General features: G+C 39.1%; 1 protein-coding gene across 5 annotated transcripts in view; it reads right to left on the bottom strand.

The window, feature by feature from the left end:
* Nucleotides 1-14,865, bottom strand: part of TOM1L1 (target of myb1 like 1 membrane trafficking protein) — a 53,840-nt gene that overhangs the window by 3,662 nt on the left and 35,313 nt on the right. For 4 of the 5 annotated variants that reach the window (XM_036835716.1, XM_036835715.1, XM_036835718.1 and 1 more), the window contains 6 exons: nucleotides 13,731-13,791; nucleotides 13,230-13,347; nucleotides 11,834-11,930; nucleotides 3,802-3,853; nucleotides 1,451-1,556; nucleotides 938-1,019 (listed from right to left, as the gene is read on the bottom strand). In XM_036835716.1, coding sequence (XP_036691611.1) covers nucleotides 938-1,019; nucleotides 1,451-1,556; nucleotides 3,802-3,853; nucleotides 11,834-11,930; nucleotides 13,230-13,347; nucleotides 13,731-13,791 — 516 coding nt within the window. Of the gene's footprint in view, nucleotides 1-937; nucleotides 1,020-1,450; nucleotides 1,557-3,801; nucleotides 3,854-11,833; nucleotides 11,931-13,229; nucleotides 13,348-13,730; nucleotides 13,792-14,865 lie in introns of those variants that run through there. The other variant, XR_005017696.1, reaches the window with a different exon arrangement.

Below are 14,865 nucleotides of genomic sequence, written 5' to 3'. Positions count from 1 at the left end.
GGGTCAAAACCTCAAATGCCTACACATGCCAGGCAGGTCAGATGAAGGTATGCAGTGGGCCAGGTGGGGCCTGGTGGTCTGCAGAAGCTGTCTCATCTTAAAGAGGCAGCTACTATGCAGCCCCAAGCTATTGCTAACACATAAAAATGATGTCGTATCGAAAAGAATCCAGAGGTCCAGATATTTTTGGAAATATCCCACTTTTTAACTGTTGGCAGTTAGTGTTTAAATGCATATTTAAAATTCACACAGGTCAAACAAAACACAGCTGCAGGCAAGATACAGCCTGCAGGCTGCTAGTTTCTAAACAGTGATTTCCATAAACCTGCTTTAATCATTTTAAACAATTTTGGGGGTAACCTTTAGTCAAAGTATATTAAAGCTCTAATGAGCCTACCATTCCATAAATATTTTTATATACTGACCAATGTGAAATCACAAAATAATGCTGCTTTAAGGATTCCAAGTTAAAAAGTAATTTTTACACTAATAATCCATTTTAAGTACACTGTTGTCATAGGTAGTGAAGATTAAAAACAAGTTCTTATATTAAGTCTTTTTTGGCATTAGTCAAAGAACAACTAAAATATCCCATCCATGTGGTACTTATGTCACCAATCAGTGAATAGTGCCCTTCTCAAGCTGGAGAGAACCTGACTTTCCTCCAAGGCATCTACAAGGAATATACTAATGCACATGATGGTTCTGGTTATTTCTTAATGTGCAACCCCAGCATTTTTATTTTTTAGTCACAAGGCTGAGAATAACAAGACCATTAAGAGCAACAACCTCCAAGAAAATCTCATAAGTCATTTTTAAATAAGGTCATTGATTTCTGCCAAGACCTAAACAAAGTTAAACGTGTGACCAAGTCCTGTTAGCTCTGCTACCAAAGGGAACCAAGACAAAAAAGATAATCATTCTGTAAATGACTTACTCTGTGGTGACAGCAGGAGCTAAGGGATCAAACTCCATTACCTCGTGGTAATTGGGTGGCTGGAAATCATTCTTTGTCATCGCTGTAAGCAACAAAAAGAAACACACATTATGCTTTTCGAGGAGATACAATTAATATTCTTTTTATGACTTAGACTTCCGACAGAACATCCTAACAAACACTGACAACCAGAAACAAGCACACTGGTGTTACAATGCTACTCCCAAGTACAACAAATCTATATATAACAAAAAGATTTCCAAACTTCGATTACAGGTTCATTTACCTCAGCACTCAAAATACAATATTCAGTGCAACACAAGCATTTTTACAATCTCCTAATGTCAGTCATAATGGTATCTGCCCTGAATTTATCTCATGTAGCTTAAAAATGCAAATGAACTCTAATTTTTCCTCTCTGTATATCTATTTTCAGTTACCAATAAATCTCTAGCAAATTCATATATTCTCACAAGTTTTCTTATTTGATGCAAATAATAAGGTGTCAAGTACCTGGATGATTGCTGGGCAGGGATGGCAGTCTCTGGTTTGATGGTGTTGCTGGAATGGTCTTTAGAGTAACTGGCTGTAGTAATACTGAATTTGAATATTCTGGAAACTGAAGAGAGCAGGGTGCATGTTCAAATAAACATTCTACATTAAGCTTTACTTTATAATTTAGATTCCTAGGCTTCCAAGTGGCAGTATTCCAAGAACCATATATTCTGAACTAGGTAAGAATTAGTAATTATTAACTATTATTTTAGTTTTTAAGGTAATAACCCCTTACAAAATTTACTGCTTTTCTGTCTGGTTTCATGCCCATTGCACCTCATTTCCCATTAGAACACTAACACCATAAAATGTAAACTTAAAAAAAAATGTTGCTTTTTAAAAAAAGAAGCAGGAATGTATGGCTCAGACCAGAGTCTGTTGTTCCACACTGAATAAAACCTCGGCCTCAAAGGACAAAAAGCAATATTAACCACAAAAAAGCATAAGGTGAAGATATCAAATCAGGACTTAAAGACAAAGATTAAAGTTTTAATTAGAAATATCTCTTTCTTCTTGTAATTTTCTTCATTCATTTCACAAATATGTCCTGGGCACCTACTGTATGCCAGGCTCTATAAATAAAGCAGTAAATAAAGCAGGCCAAATCCCTGCCCTCCAGAAGCAGACAATCAACAAATGTAAACAGGTGTCAGATAGCAAGTGCTCTCAGGAAAAAGCAGGGTAATGGGAGAAGAGAGGCTGGGGTGGGATATTGCTCTGACAGTCATAGTCAAGGGAATGCCTCACCACTGGGGACACTAAGCAGAGCCCTGATTCTGATGTGGGTCCTGTGATTAGCTAAGGTCTCATATGGTCATATGCTCTGAAGCAGGGTGGTGGCCAGTGCAGTTGGAGAGGCAAGAGGTGCAGCTAGAGAGGTAGTGGGAGGGGTCAGAGCAGCATTTCAGGCTTTTACTGAGTAAAATGGAGTCAGGAAGAAAATCACAGGTGGTTTTAGAGCAGATGAGTAACATAATACAAACTTTACTTTTAAAAAAGATTGCCATTGGTGACTTCCCTGGTGGTCCAGTGGTTAAGAATTGGTCTTGCAATCCAGGGGACACTGGTTTGAACCCTGGTCAGGGAACTAAGATCCCACATGCCGCAGGGCAACTAAGCCTGTGCGCCACAGCTGCTGAACCCACGTGCCACAACTAGAGAGCCCACGCACTGCAACTAATGAGCCCACGTGCTCTGGAGCCTGTGTGCCACAACTAGAGAGAAGCCTACACACTGCAACGAAAGATCCTGTGTGCTGCAACTAAGACCCGACACAGCCAAAAAAAAGATGAAAAAATAAAAAAGATTGCTCTGGTTTCTGTTTTAAGAATAGATTGTGTGATGGGGGTGGGGGTGCAGAGGAAGGTGAAGGCTGAAGCAGGGCAACACTCAGGGAGGCCTTGCAATATCCATCTGATGGTAGCTTGAACTGGGATGTGGAAGTAGAGGTGGTGAGAAGTGGCTGGATAATGAAGTGGCTGGATATATTTTGAAGGTAGAGGTAAAATGGTAGAGGTCAAGCATGATTTCTCAAGGTTTTTGACCTCAGCAACTGAAATAGTGGTCATTTACTGAGTGGGGAAGACAGCAGGAAGAGCAAATCGGGAGACAGGGCTGAAAGAAAGCAAGAGGAGATGTGAAGTGGAAGGTGGAAATGTGAGTTCTGAGTGTAGGGAAGGCATAAGGTCTGGAGACAGCAACTTGTAAGTCGTCAGTCTGAATGGAATTTCAAGATACGAGACCAAAAGACCATGGAGGAATGAATGCCAGACTCCTGGGGTCTCCAATACTGAAAGGCCAGTAGAGGAGGAGGGGCCAGCAAAGGGGATGGAGAAGAACTGAGGCAAGAGAAGAACCCAAAGTGAGTGGTGTCTGAAAGCCACATGTGCAGAAAGGAGGATGTGACTGACTGTCAGTTGCTGTTGATCAGGTAAGATGACTGAGAATTGCAGGACTACATTTAGTAAATCTGGAGGTCTCTGGTGACCTTGACAAGAGCTCTGCCAGTAAAGTGGCTGGAATGAGAACTTGTCTGAAGTCTGTCAGAGGATGGGAGGAAAGAAAGTGGAGACAGCAAATATAAACAGCTCTAAGGGAATTCTGATCCTTAACCATCTTTCTAATGGAAGTGAGACTACACTTGTCTATCTTAAATGATTAAAAAGACAACAAGGAAAAGTCCTAACAAGGGCTGCATCAACACATTATAAAGAAACTGAGCAGAACATGAGAATTAAGGACCAGGAGTTCCTTTTTAGCATGATAATTGCTCATCAGGTGCACTGCCAGGGAAGGCCTTCATTACTTACACTCTCATATGTAGGACTTGAGGCGAGGTTTTGGCTGGTCCTTTGGACAAACCTAGGATAGTGTGATAACACAGCATGATTACCCTACAGTGAGATCACTGATGCAAAAAGATGACTTTCCTGGTCTAAAAACCCAAAACGTTACCTTCAGACTACACAAACGTATTAATTTTATATATCAATAAAAATTACCATTGGTTTTAGTGCCCAGCAGATCATGATGCCCAAATACCAAAGACAGTAAAGATAAAACCCTGTCCCCAGGCAGTGGCAGCCTTGAGACCCTGGAGTGTGCACACTATACCAGTGACAGCAGAGCCTTCAGTCTTTGCATGAGCGTAGCTACCACCCCATCGTTTCCTAAAGGATGAGGGGCAATGCAGAGTAGAGGTTAGGAAGGGGGGACAGTTTGGAGTAAAGTTGGAGTAAACACACTTCACCCTGTCTCTCCCACCAAATGCAACTATAAAACCTGGACAGAATGTGTGGGGCAAATATTTGAGAACTGAAAAGTAAACACTAGTTACAGGCTGATTGGGAAAGAAGACTAGAATTTGATTATCAGTGAAATGTTGGTGAACTTACCATGTTCTGTCCCTCTGGTATTCCCTAACTGGAATGCAGTGCAGCCTAAAACCCAAGTGGGCAGTGAAGACAGAGCTACAGGAGAAGCGTCTCATTCTCACTCAAGGAGCAGGAAAGGGAAATCCTAATGCTCAGAGAGAGTGTGGAAACCCCCCATCCCTTTTTTCCTCTTTGTTCTTTCACACCCCAAACCCTAGGCGATCCCAAGGTGGCTGCAGTGACAGCAGAGGCAACAGGGACCTACAGGGGCTTAAAACTCTGAGTGAGGGGAACCTTCCTCTCTAAGAGGTAGAACTGTGATCCCAAGAGGATATGGCAAACCTCTGTTGTTTCTTTTATCCCTTCTGTCCTGCCATTTGGTGCCCAACACAAGCATAGTCAAGGAAATGCATGGCATAGTAAACCTTCAGCTTTTTGACTGGAGAGCCAAAAAAGGGAGTCCCAGGAAAGCAAAGAACCAGAGAAATCACAAAGAGGGAGGAATTCAGGAAAACAACCTCAAAGTTGTTTATGAAATCCTGGGCTCACACCCTGATCTATGCATCCACGGCTGATCCCAATAAATGCCAAAGATGTTGAGAACTGAACACACAATCTGCTATCCAGACCTTACATGAATACTGGGTGGCACACATGTGGGACAGATCTCAATAGTACTGCCAAGGCTTTAAAAATTTAACTGACATCGGAACCAAAGCACACAGAAGGCAGGCCGAAACTGTGGCGTAAACCTCATGAGGTTGTTTGCCTACTAATCAAAACATCAACATTCTCAACAGGATTTAGATAAGATGAAGTGTCTCATATCATTAAAAATGTCCAAGATACAATCCAAAATTACCATGCATATGAAGAACAGAAAATTTAAACTTGCAAGAGAAAAGACAATCAACAGTGGTTGATATCTAGAGGACACAGATGCTGAAATTATCTTGCAATTTTAAAGCAGCTATTTATACAAATGCTTCAGCAAGGAACTGTGAACACTCTTGGAAAAAAACAGAAAAATAGAGTCTCAGCAAAGAAACACAAGATTATAAAGAAGAGCCAAATGGGAATTTAGAATTGAAAATTGCAGTAACTGAAATTTTTAAAAAATTACAGGATGAGCTAAACAGCAAAGTGGGGATGACAGAGGAAATAGAGTGAGAAAAGCAATGAACAGAACCCTATGGATCTATGAAACAATGACAACAGATCTAACGTGTGTCATCAAAAGTCCCAGAAGGACGGCAGAAAGTGTGTAGTGCTGAAAAAAATATTTGAAGAAATAAAGGCTTAAAACTTCACAAATTTGGTCAAAGACAAACCCACAGATTCAAGAAGTTCAGTGTAATAGGTTGAGTGGTGGCTCCCAAAGAGTTATGTCTTTGTCCTAATTCCTGGAACCTATGAGTGTCACCTTATTTGGAAAAAGGGTCTTTGCAGATAAAATTAAGGACACTGAGATGATGTTCGAGTGGGCACTAAATTCAATGACAAGTGACCTTAAAAGAGAAAAACGGGAGTGGGGGGAAGGAGGGGCTGAGACACACAGGGGAGAAGGTAATGTGAAGGTGGAGAAAGAAAGTGAAGTGATGTGGCCAAAAAAACAAAGGAGTGCCAACACTCACCAGAATCTGGAAGAGGCAAAGAATGGCTTCTCCTCTGAGAGCCCTGGAGGGAGACCGCCTTGCTTTCTCTCAGACTTCTAGCCTCCAGAACTCTATGAAGATAAGTTCCTGTGGTTTTAAACCCACCAGTTTGTGGTAATGTTTTTATGGTAGCCACAGGAAATGAATACACTCAGTAAAACCAAAAGACAGCCATGCTCAGACACATCATAATCAAACTGTTCAAAATTAGAAAAAAAGAAAAGTTCTTAAAGCACAGACAGAAAGAAAAAACAACACAGAATCAGTAGGGGAAAAAGAAAATTTGAATGAATGTTAGCTTTCTCATTAGAAGCCATTTAAGCCAGAGGAGACCGGAGCAATGTTTAAAAACTGCTGGAAAGGGCTTCCCTGGTGGCGCAGTGGTTGAGAGTCTGCCTGCTAATGCAGGGGACACGGGTTCGAGCCCTGGTCTGGGAGGATCCCGCATGCCGTGGAGCGGCTGGGCCCGTGGGCCACAGTTGCTGAGCCTGCGCGTCTGGAGCCTGTGCTCCGCAATAAGAGAGGCCGCGATGGTGCGAGGCCCGCGCACCGCAATGAGGAGTGGCCCCCGCTTGCTGCAGCTAGAGAGAGCCCTCGTGCAGAAACGAAGACCCAACGCAGCCAAAAATAAATAAATAAATAAATAAATAAATAAATAAAATTTAAAAAAAAAAAAAAAAAAAGAAGATAGTCTCAAACTACCTCTACAGTTTAAAAAAAAAAAATACAAAAAGAAACTGCTGGAAGAAAAGAACCATCTACCCAGAATCCAATGAGAATATCCTTCAGGAACAAAAATGAAAAAGACATACTCACATAAAATAATCTAAGACACTTTCACTGCCAACAGACCTTCTCTAAAATAATGCTAAAAGAAATTCTTCAGAGAGAAGAGAAATTGTACCAGAATAGAAGGAAAGCAACAGAAATGGTAAATATAATAGACTATTCTTCTCTTCCTGAGTCTTTAAAATTTATTTGAGGGTTGCAAGCAAAAACTATATTATGGAAAAATAATGTGGAAAAATAATTGTATAATAATTATACATTGTCTGGTGGTGGTTTTTTTAACATACATAATACATACAATAACTATAATTTATATTATTAAAGGGGAGCGCTGTATGATAATAAGGTTTCTACATTTCACTTCAAGTGGGAAAATACTGGTTTTAAGTACACTAAAAAAACTGTAATTCCTAGAGCAACCATTCCTCCCCTCCCCATATATACACTACACAAAGATACAAAATCACGATAAAATGGAATATTGAAAACATTCAAATGACCTAAAGTATGAAGGAAAGAGGAAACAGAAAAAAAACCCCACACACACCAAAGGGAACAAATAGAAAGCAAATTACACAATGCTAGACCTAAATCCAAACATATTAAATGTAAATGGTCTAAACATACCAATTAAAGACAGAAATTATTAAAATACATAAAAATGCATGACCCAACCATATGTTATCTATAAGAAACTCACTTCAAATAATTAAGTTAAAAGTAAAAAGGCAGGGCTTCCCTGGTGGCGCAGTGGATAAGAATCTGCCTGCCGATGCAGGGGACACAGGTTCGATCCAGGAAGATCCCACATGCCGCAGAGCAACTAAGCCCGTGCGCCACAACTACTAAGCCTGCACTCCAGAGCCCGCGAGCCACAACTACTGAAGCCCACATGCCTAGAGCCCGTGGTCCACAACGAAGAGTAGCCCCCACTTGCCGCAACTAGAGAAAAGCCCAAGCACAGCAATGAAGACCCAACGCAGCCAAAAAAAAAAAAAAAAAGTGAAAAAGCAGAAGAAGATATACCATGTGAACACTAATCAAAAGAAAGCTAGGGGCTTCCCTGGTGGTGCAGTGGTTGAGAGTCTGCCTGCCAATGCAGGGGACACGGGTTCGAGCCCTGGTCTGGGAGGATCCCACATTCCCACGTGCCGCGGAGCAACTGGGCCCGTGAGCCACAGCTACTGAGCCTGCGCGTCTGGAGCTTGTGCTCCGCAACAGGAGAGGCCACGATAGTGAGAGGCCTGCGCACCGCAATGAGGAGTGGCCCCTGCTCGCCGCAACTGCAGAAAGCCCTCGCACAGAAACAAAGACCCAACACAGCCAAAAAAATCAATCAATCAATCAATCAATTTAAAAAAAAAAAAAAGAAAGCTAGAGTGGCTATATTAATATCAAAGTAAACATGAGGGCAAAGACAATTACAAGGTATAAAGAGGGACATTACATAATTATAAAAGGGTCAATTCACCAAGAAGACAACAATCCTGAATGCAAATGCACTTAAAGACAGAGCTTCAAATACATGAAGCAAATAATTTTACATAAACTTTTCTAGAAATATCACATACTGTATGACTCTATTCAGATGCTATTGTCACAAACTATAATGACAGAGAACAGACTGGTGGCTGCTGGGGGTTGGGGATGGGGGTGTGTGACTATAAAGGAATAACAGCATAAGGGAGTTTTTTGGGATAATGAACCATACTACATTCGGACTGTGGGGGTGGTTACATGAATCTATGTATATATGTTAAAATACATAGAACTGTACACCAAACAAAAAAAGGGTCTATTTTACCATACAGAAATTTTTAAAATAAAATTAAAGTGCAGAAAGAAAAAAAGAGAGCAGGTATTGAAATCAGATCCACTTGAATTTGAATCCTCTTTCTGCACTAGTTGGCAGCCTTGGTTTCTTCACTTGTACAGTGAATACTGGGGGTACCTATCTCATAGGCCTGTAGGGAGCCCTAGTAAGTAATTAGTAAGCATTTCTTATTCTTCTTAGCCTATTGCCTGATACTAAGTGGGCTATAAATATGACCTGTGACTTTATCCCATCATCATCATTGCTTTTCAGGGATCCTTTCTGTTATGAATAATTCCATCACTCATTTGTTCTGTGATGATAAATTAAACTGCAAACACAGAGAGGTGGAAAAATCTCAAGACCGTAAGATATTCTGATGGCTGATTTTGCCACTCATATGTAATCTTTGGCATATGATTTAACCCAGATTCATGCCTTAGGTAACTTTAGCGCTTCAATTTCCATCACTAAAAAATTGGACTAGGGCTTCCCTGGTGGCGCAATGGTTGAGAATCTGCCTGCCAATGCAGGGGACACGGGTTCGAGCCCTGGTCTGGGAAAATCCCACATGCCGCGGAGCAACTGGGCCCGTGAGCTGCAATTGCTGAGCCTGCGCGTCTGGAGCCTGTGCTCCGCAACAAGAGAGGCCACGATCGTGAGAGGTCCGCGCACCGCGATGAAGAGTGGCCCCCACTTGCCGCAACGAGAGAAAGCCCTTGCACAGAAACTAAGACCCAACACAGCCATAAATAAATAAATAAATAAAATAAAAAAAAAAAAATTGGACTAGTGAACTTCAGCGCTTCAATTTCCATCACTAAAAAACTGACTAGTGATACTTTCACTCATGTATCAATATAAGCTTTTCCTGAAAATCAGAAAAAATAGATACAAAAGACATAGTCTAGAAAACAAAATATAGATGTCACACATTATCTTTTATTCCAGTGAATTCTAAGAACTATTATAATTATTTTGATATCTGGAACTTGGGCAGACAATCCTAACAGGGTTTCTAATGATCAGCCGATCACTGCCTTATGGTTCCCCACAGACATCTTTTAAAACTAAAGATTCTTGCTACTGAATCAGAGTTTCTAGGGGCCAGCAATTTTACTGTTTAATAGTCACTCAAGTGATTTTTATGCACCTTAGAGTATGAGATCCACAAAACTAAGCAGCTATTAGCTAGGATTTGATCTTTGTGTGAGTTTTATACAGACATTTTTTGTAATGGGATTTCATCTTTATGGTCAATCTTTCCCAACAAGATTTGCAGAATAAAGGAAAACAGAATCAGCTACTGCAGACCACTTGCTTATTTAAGCAATAACCAGTTGCTTATTTACTAAGCAACTTCACTGGAGTTCTGCCTAAAACATTTCAACATTTACTTGCATCACAGCAGTCAAGACCAGAGGGAGTCAAGCTAAGGTAATGACCCAACCTGGTGTCAAGAGATAGCCATGTCCCAGCACATGAATCTTTCCTTTCTCTCTTCTTCCCTTACACATTTTTTTTTTTTTTGCTTTTTTCCCCAGTTTGATTCTCCTTTCTCTTCTCCTCAGTCTGCCCCTCTCCTTTTAACATAGAAAAGTAACTAAAAAATATCTAAGTCCATTGACATAAAAACACAGCCAAGACATGCTGCTGAGTGAAAAACAAAAGCAAGGTTCAAAACAGTATGCATAGTATGCCGCCCTTTATTTAATAAAGGAGAAAAAAGAATTCATATTCCTATTTACCTAAAGACACTTTGGAAGGATAAATAAGAAACTAACAAAGGGGTTCCCCGGGTGGGAGCAGGTATGACCCAAGGGAGAGCAAGAGGCAGGATGGGTGTGGGATGAGATCAAGTATTGTCCTTGTACATCTTTTTATATTGCTTTGATATCTGCATCATGGAAATGTATTGCCTATTACCTAAAATACATATATTTAAAAGGAAAAAAAAGAATATAATAGGCTTTGATGGAAGGCAAATCTAATTTCTGTTTATTTTTTTGCTGTTTATCTGCTCCATCCTGCGTCTTCTTGACCTTAGGTAACCATGCTTTTTTTAGGTTCTTCTGCATCTTTCTTATGTTTCTCTATGCAAAGAGTGGCAAATATTAGCATATATTATTTCTCACTTGCTTACACAAATTTGAGATAGTATACACACACTACTTTGCACTTTTTCTCATTTAATAAATACATTGGTGATTGTCCCTCACATAGAGGGCCTACTTTTTTCTCCAGAAGTATAATAATATATTGTGTAGATGTTTATTTAACCATTCCCCAAACTGAAGGGTACTTGAGTTGTTTCTAATTATTAGCTATTGCACAAATACTGTCAAGAATAATCTTGTAAAGACCTTATTTTGCATAAATGAGCATAAATTCCTAGACTGCAAGTTCAAAGGTAAATACATTTATAATTTTAATAGATATTGCCACTTGCCTCTCATAAAAACTGCACAATTTTGTGATAGTATCTGTCTCTCCACAGTTAACAAAGCATGTTAACAAACATGTAGACTATTGCCGATCTGTGAGGTTAAAAAAAAGTCTTATTGCAGTTTAATTTATATTTCTGTAACTGTATGTAAGGCTGAGCATCACTGAGCAAAAATGTGTTTCTAAGTCATTTGTATTTCTTTTTTGGTGAACTATCAGTTCATCAGACCTGCTACTTAATCGCTACATAAACTTCTATTCCCTAGGTCTCAGCCTTTTTTCCTATAAAATGGGAATAATGATAACAGCACCGATCCAAGAACTTTTGCAAAGATTAAATGCAATAAATAAAAACAGGTCAGCAAAGTGCCTGCCACATAGCAAGTGCTCTGCAATCTGTGCGGCCGTTTCTGTTCCCCCACTTTGTCATTGTATTTTTCCTACCTCCTGTTACCACTAAAAAAATAAGAGAAAACAGAATTTATGGAAGGCTTGCTATGTACTGAGTGCTATACTAGGAGGTACATACAGCATTGCACAGAATCTTTGTAAGAATCCTAGAGAGTATTCTTAGAAGAGAAATGAAGGCTCACACTGGTTAAGTTTCTCATCCAAGGTCACACAGCTAATAGGAAGCAGTACTGAAATTCTGTATCAGTTATGTATGATTCCTAAGTCTCTACCTTTTCTATTATGTCATGTTTTCTTAAATATGAGGAATCAGAATGAGATGGAATTAGTTCTGGAGTATTACTGACATACTTACAGGGGTGTTTCTGTGTTTTCTGAGGCTAGCAAATCCACCTGTGGATGAAGACTGGGTTTCAAGTTGTTTGTTACAACAGGACTTGGAGAGCTGAAATCTAGAACACAAAATGTACTTATTGCTTGGCTTTAAAACATTTTGTCCATCAGTTCTGTTGAATTTTCCACTGTTTAAAAAAAAAAAAACCCACCAAATTAAGAAGATTGAGATAGTTCTGTCACCGTAAAATCGTGGGATTTCCTCAAACAGAAATTCAAAAACATCATTTATGGCAATTGGAAAGAGAGAAATTCCCTGCTGTAAAAAGAGGACGTTGTAAAGGTAGCAAACGTTATTGTGTTGGGTTTTCTAAAATCCCAAGCTGACTCAGAATGGAAGGGATTTTATGTCTTATCCTGTCAAGCACAGAAGTAAAAAGCTATGGCATATATAGAGCTCTACCCTCACCTCTCCAAACTCTCAAGTTCCCATAATCATGAGACACCCCAAACAGAATAATTATTTCCCCCCTGCTCTGAAAATGCCTGATAAAAACTCAAGAAAACTCTTCAATATAATGGACTCCAAACATCCCACTGGTCCAAGCAAGCAGCCAACATTTTAAAAATGGGGTAAGTAATAAGAAAACCACAAATTGAGTGATACTATTCTGATTCTAAAAAATCCTGCTACATAAAAGGAAAACAAACTGATTTTAATTTGGCAGAAAATTCTGGATTTCAGCATTTTTCATCATCTTTACTTTGTAATTTACCAAAACTCTTTGGGAAGGATAATAGGAGACAACAAGTAAGACAGATAAGGTAAGTAACCCTAAGCCTACAGTGCAACATCATTCATTTACCTTCACAGAAAACCATTAAAGCAACAATTGCTCCCACTTTATAAAGTAGGAAAGTCTCTAAGGTGGGTGGCTAAGAGGTGGCAGAACTGGGATTTCAACTTGGACTTCTCTGACTCAAAAGCTTGTGATGTGCCCTCTACATTTCGCCACCATGAGGCCTCATAATTCCTGATTTTCTCTATATGCATCAAATATTCCCTTTCCTGATGCTGTAGTATGGCAGAGAAACCCAAAGATAATAGCGAGTGGGTTCAGAGTAGGTTTAAGTATTGGCCATGGAGCTGAACAAGCTCTATAAGCAGGCCAGGCGAATTCCTTGAGATACTAAGCCAGTGGGATGAGTTTCAAGGACCTCCTCCCTCAGACACATCCCATTCCTGTAATGGGTGTGACCCAACCATTTGTCAAGAAGTAATTAAATCTCCTGATATAGTTCTCTGATATTCAAACTGACTTCAGTTCTTCTCAGGTTCCATTTAATCAAGAAACCAAGGAGAACCGTTTCTCATCAAGCTCTTCCGCTGGTCTGAAAAGGCCCATGTGCTTATTTACTTAAGTCTGAAAGCTGAGCATTCAGGGTGTTGAGTTCTCCCAAACTGGCCCTATGCATCAGAGGGCTGGGACTCAGGTCAAGGAGATCAGAGGACGGGGCAGAAGGTTCAGTGGAAGTCTGAAAACAAACCAAACAAAAACACAATTTAGAAAAAACTGTGTCAGGCAGTTTGTCACAGCTTTCTCCCCAGACTTTCCTTTGGAGAAAGGAAGATCTTATTTGGAAGTATCCTGAGAGAGAACTCTCCATTCAATAGACAATGCTAGTACTAATCACATCTCACCACTGACATGGGTCCCTGCTTAATTAGAGAATCTTCTTATGACCTAAGCAATAACTCAATGAGTTATTAAGGCAGATACTCTACACTACTAAAACCACTCCAAATCATTAACGCATGTCTCCTCTTTTTTAAGACTTGTTTTATATAAGCTTTGCTCCTTGCTGTAGAATTCATAAAATTTTCAATTGTTTATTTTATAACAGTTCTATTTACTTACATTGGCATCTTCCCTCTGGTTCTTATTTTGCTCCAAAATCCTTTGTTGGTTTCGAATGAACCTGTTTGAATTAACAAAATGCAAGTAGTTAAAAGAAAACAGATATGAAAATGCTATAATATTTAACAAAATTATTAATGTGCAAATATTTAGGAATAATCAGCCTCATCCCCAATTCCCAATAAAGTACTTTAATAACTTTTTCCCAGTTTATAAAAGTAATAATGCCTTTAAAGAAAACTATGAGAAAATGGACAAATATTACAAATATGAATAATTCCATCATCAAGATATGGTTCCTATTAATATTATGAAGTACTTCCTTCTGGTATTTTTTTCTGTAAGTTAATCTATTTTAAACTTAGTTGAAATTATACTTTACATAATTCTGTATTCTAATTCCATTATGTTCAGATCATTTTTCTAGTTATTCAGAAATACAACTTTTAGTGGTTGCATACTTAACCTAATGAATCACATACATAAATATTCTCCTTATTCTCAAATATTTGAGTTGTTTCTAATTCTGCCAAAATTATCAAAAATGATCATTTTCCATAAAATTCACCTACAATTAACATATTTTCACTGTTTAATCTTCATTTTTATAAGACACTTGACACCTAACAATATTACCTTTTACAACTTTGTTTTAATTTTACATTGTTTGTACACTGTGGGTAAAGGAGGAGCAGTTAAATAAATAAATAAGAGAATAGGTTTCAAAGAATAGTGAAGCTGAAGGCAGAAATCCAAGGCACAAATGTCAGTATTATTATTGAGTAGTTATAAGACGATACATATGATCCTCAGTTCTCCATCTACTCAAAGAGAATAGCAGTGTTTGAACCATTTCCTCAAAGTTATTCTCAAGGGCAAGATACAAGACAGATAATACAGGTGGATGAATGTGGAAATGCTTTGCAAACTAAAAGTTGCTTTAGAAATACATAGTATTACTATTACGACACATCGATTCCATGAACCTAAACACTTTCAAGTCTAAAAGCTTACACTGAATTAAAACATGGCTTAGGTTTAAGGATTTTCCCCTTTCTAACCCACGTGCTGCTTCTTCCATCTACTCATGGTATTGGCTTCTTGCATGCTAGCTAGTTATGTGCAAGGTATGAAC

Source organism: Balaenoptera musculus, chromosome 20, assembly GCF_009873245.2.
Source record: "Balaenoptera musculus isolate JJ_BM4_2016_0621 chromosome 20, mBalMus1.pri.v3, whole genome shotgun sequence".
NCBI classification, from domain to species: Eukaryota; Metazoa; Chordata; class Mammalia; order Artiodactyla; family Balaenopteridae; genus Balaenoptera; species Balaenoptera musculus.
Note: the sequence above shows the minus strand (reverse complement) of the source record. Positions and strands in the feature narration are given on the sequence as shown.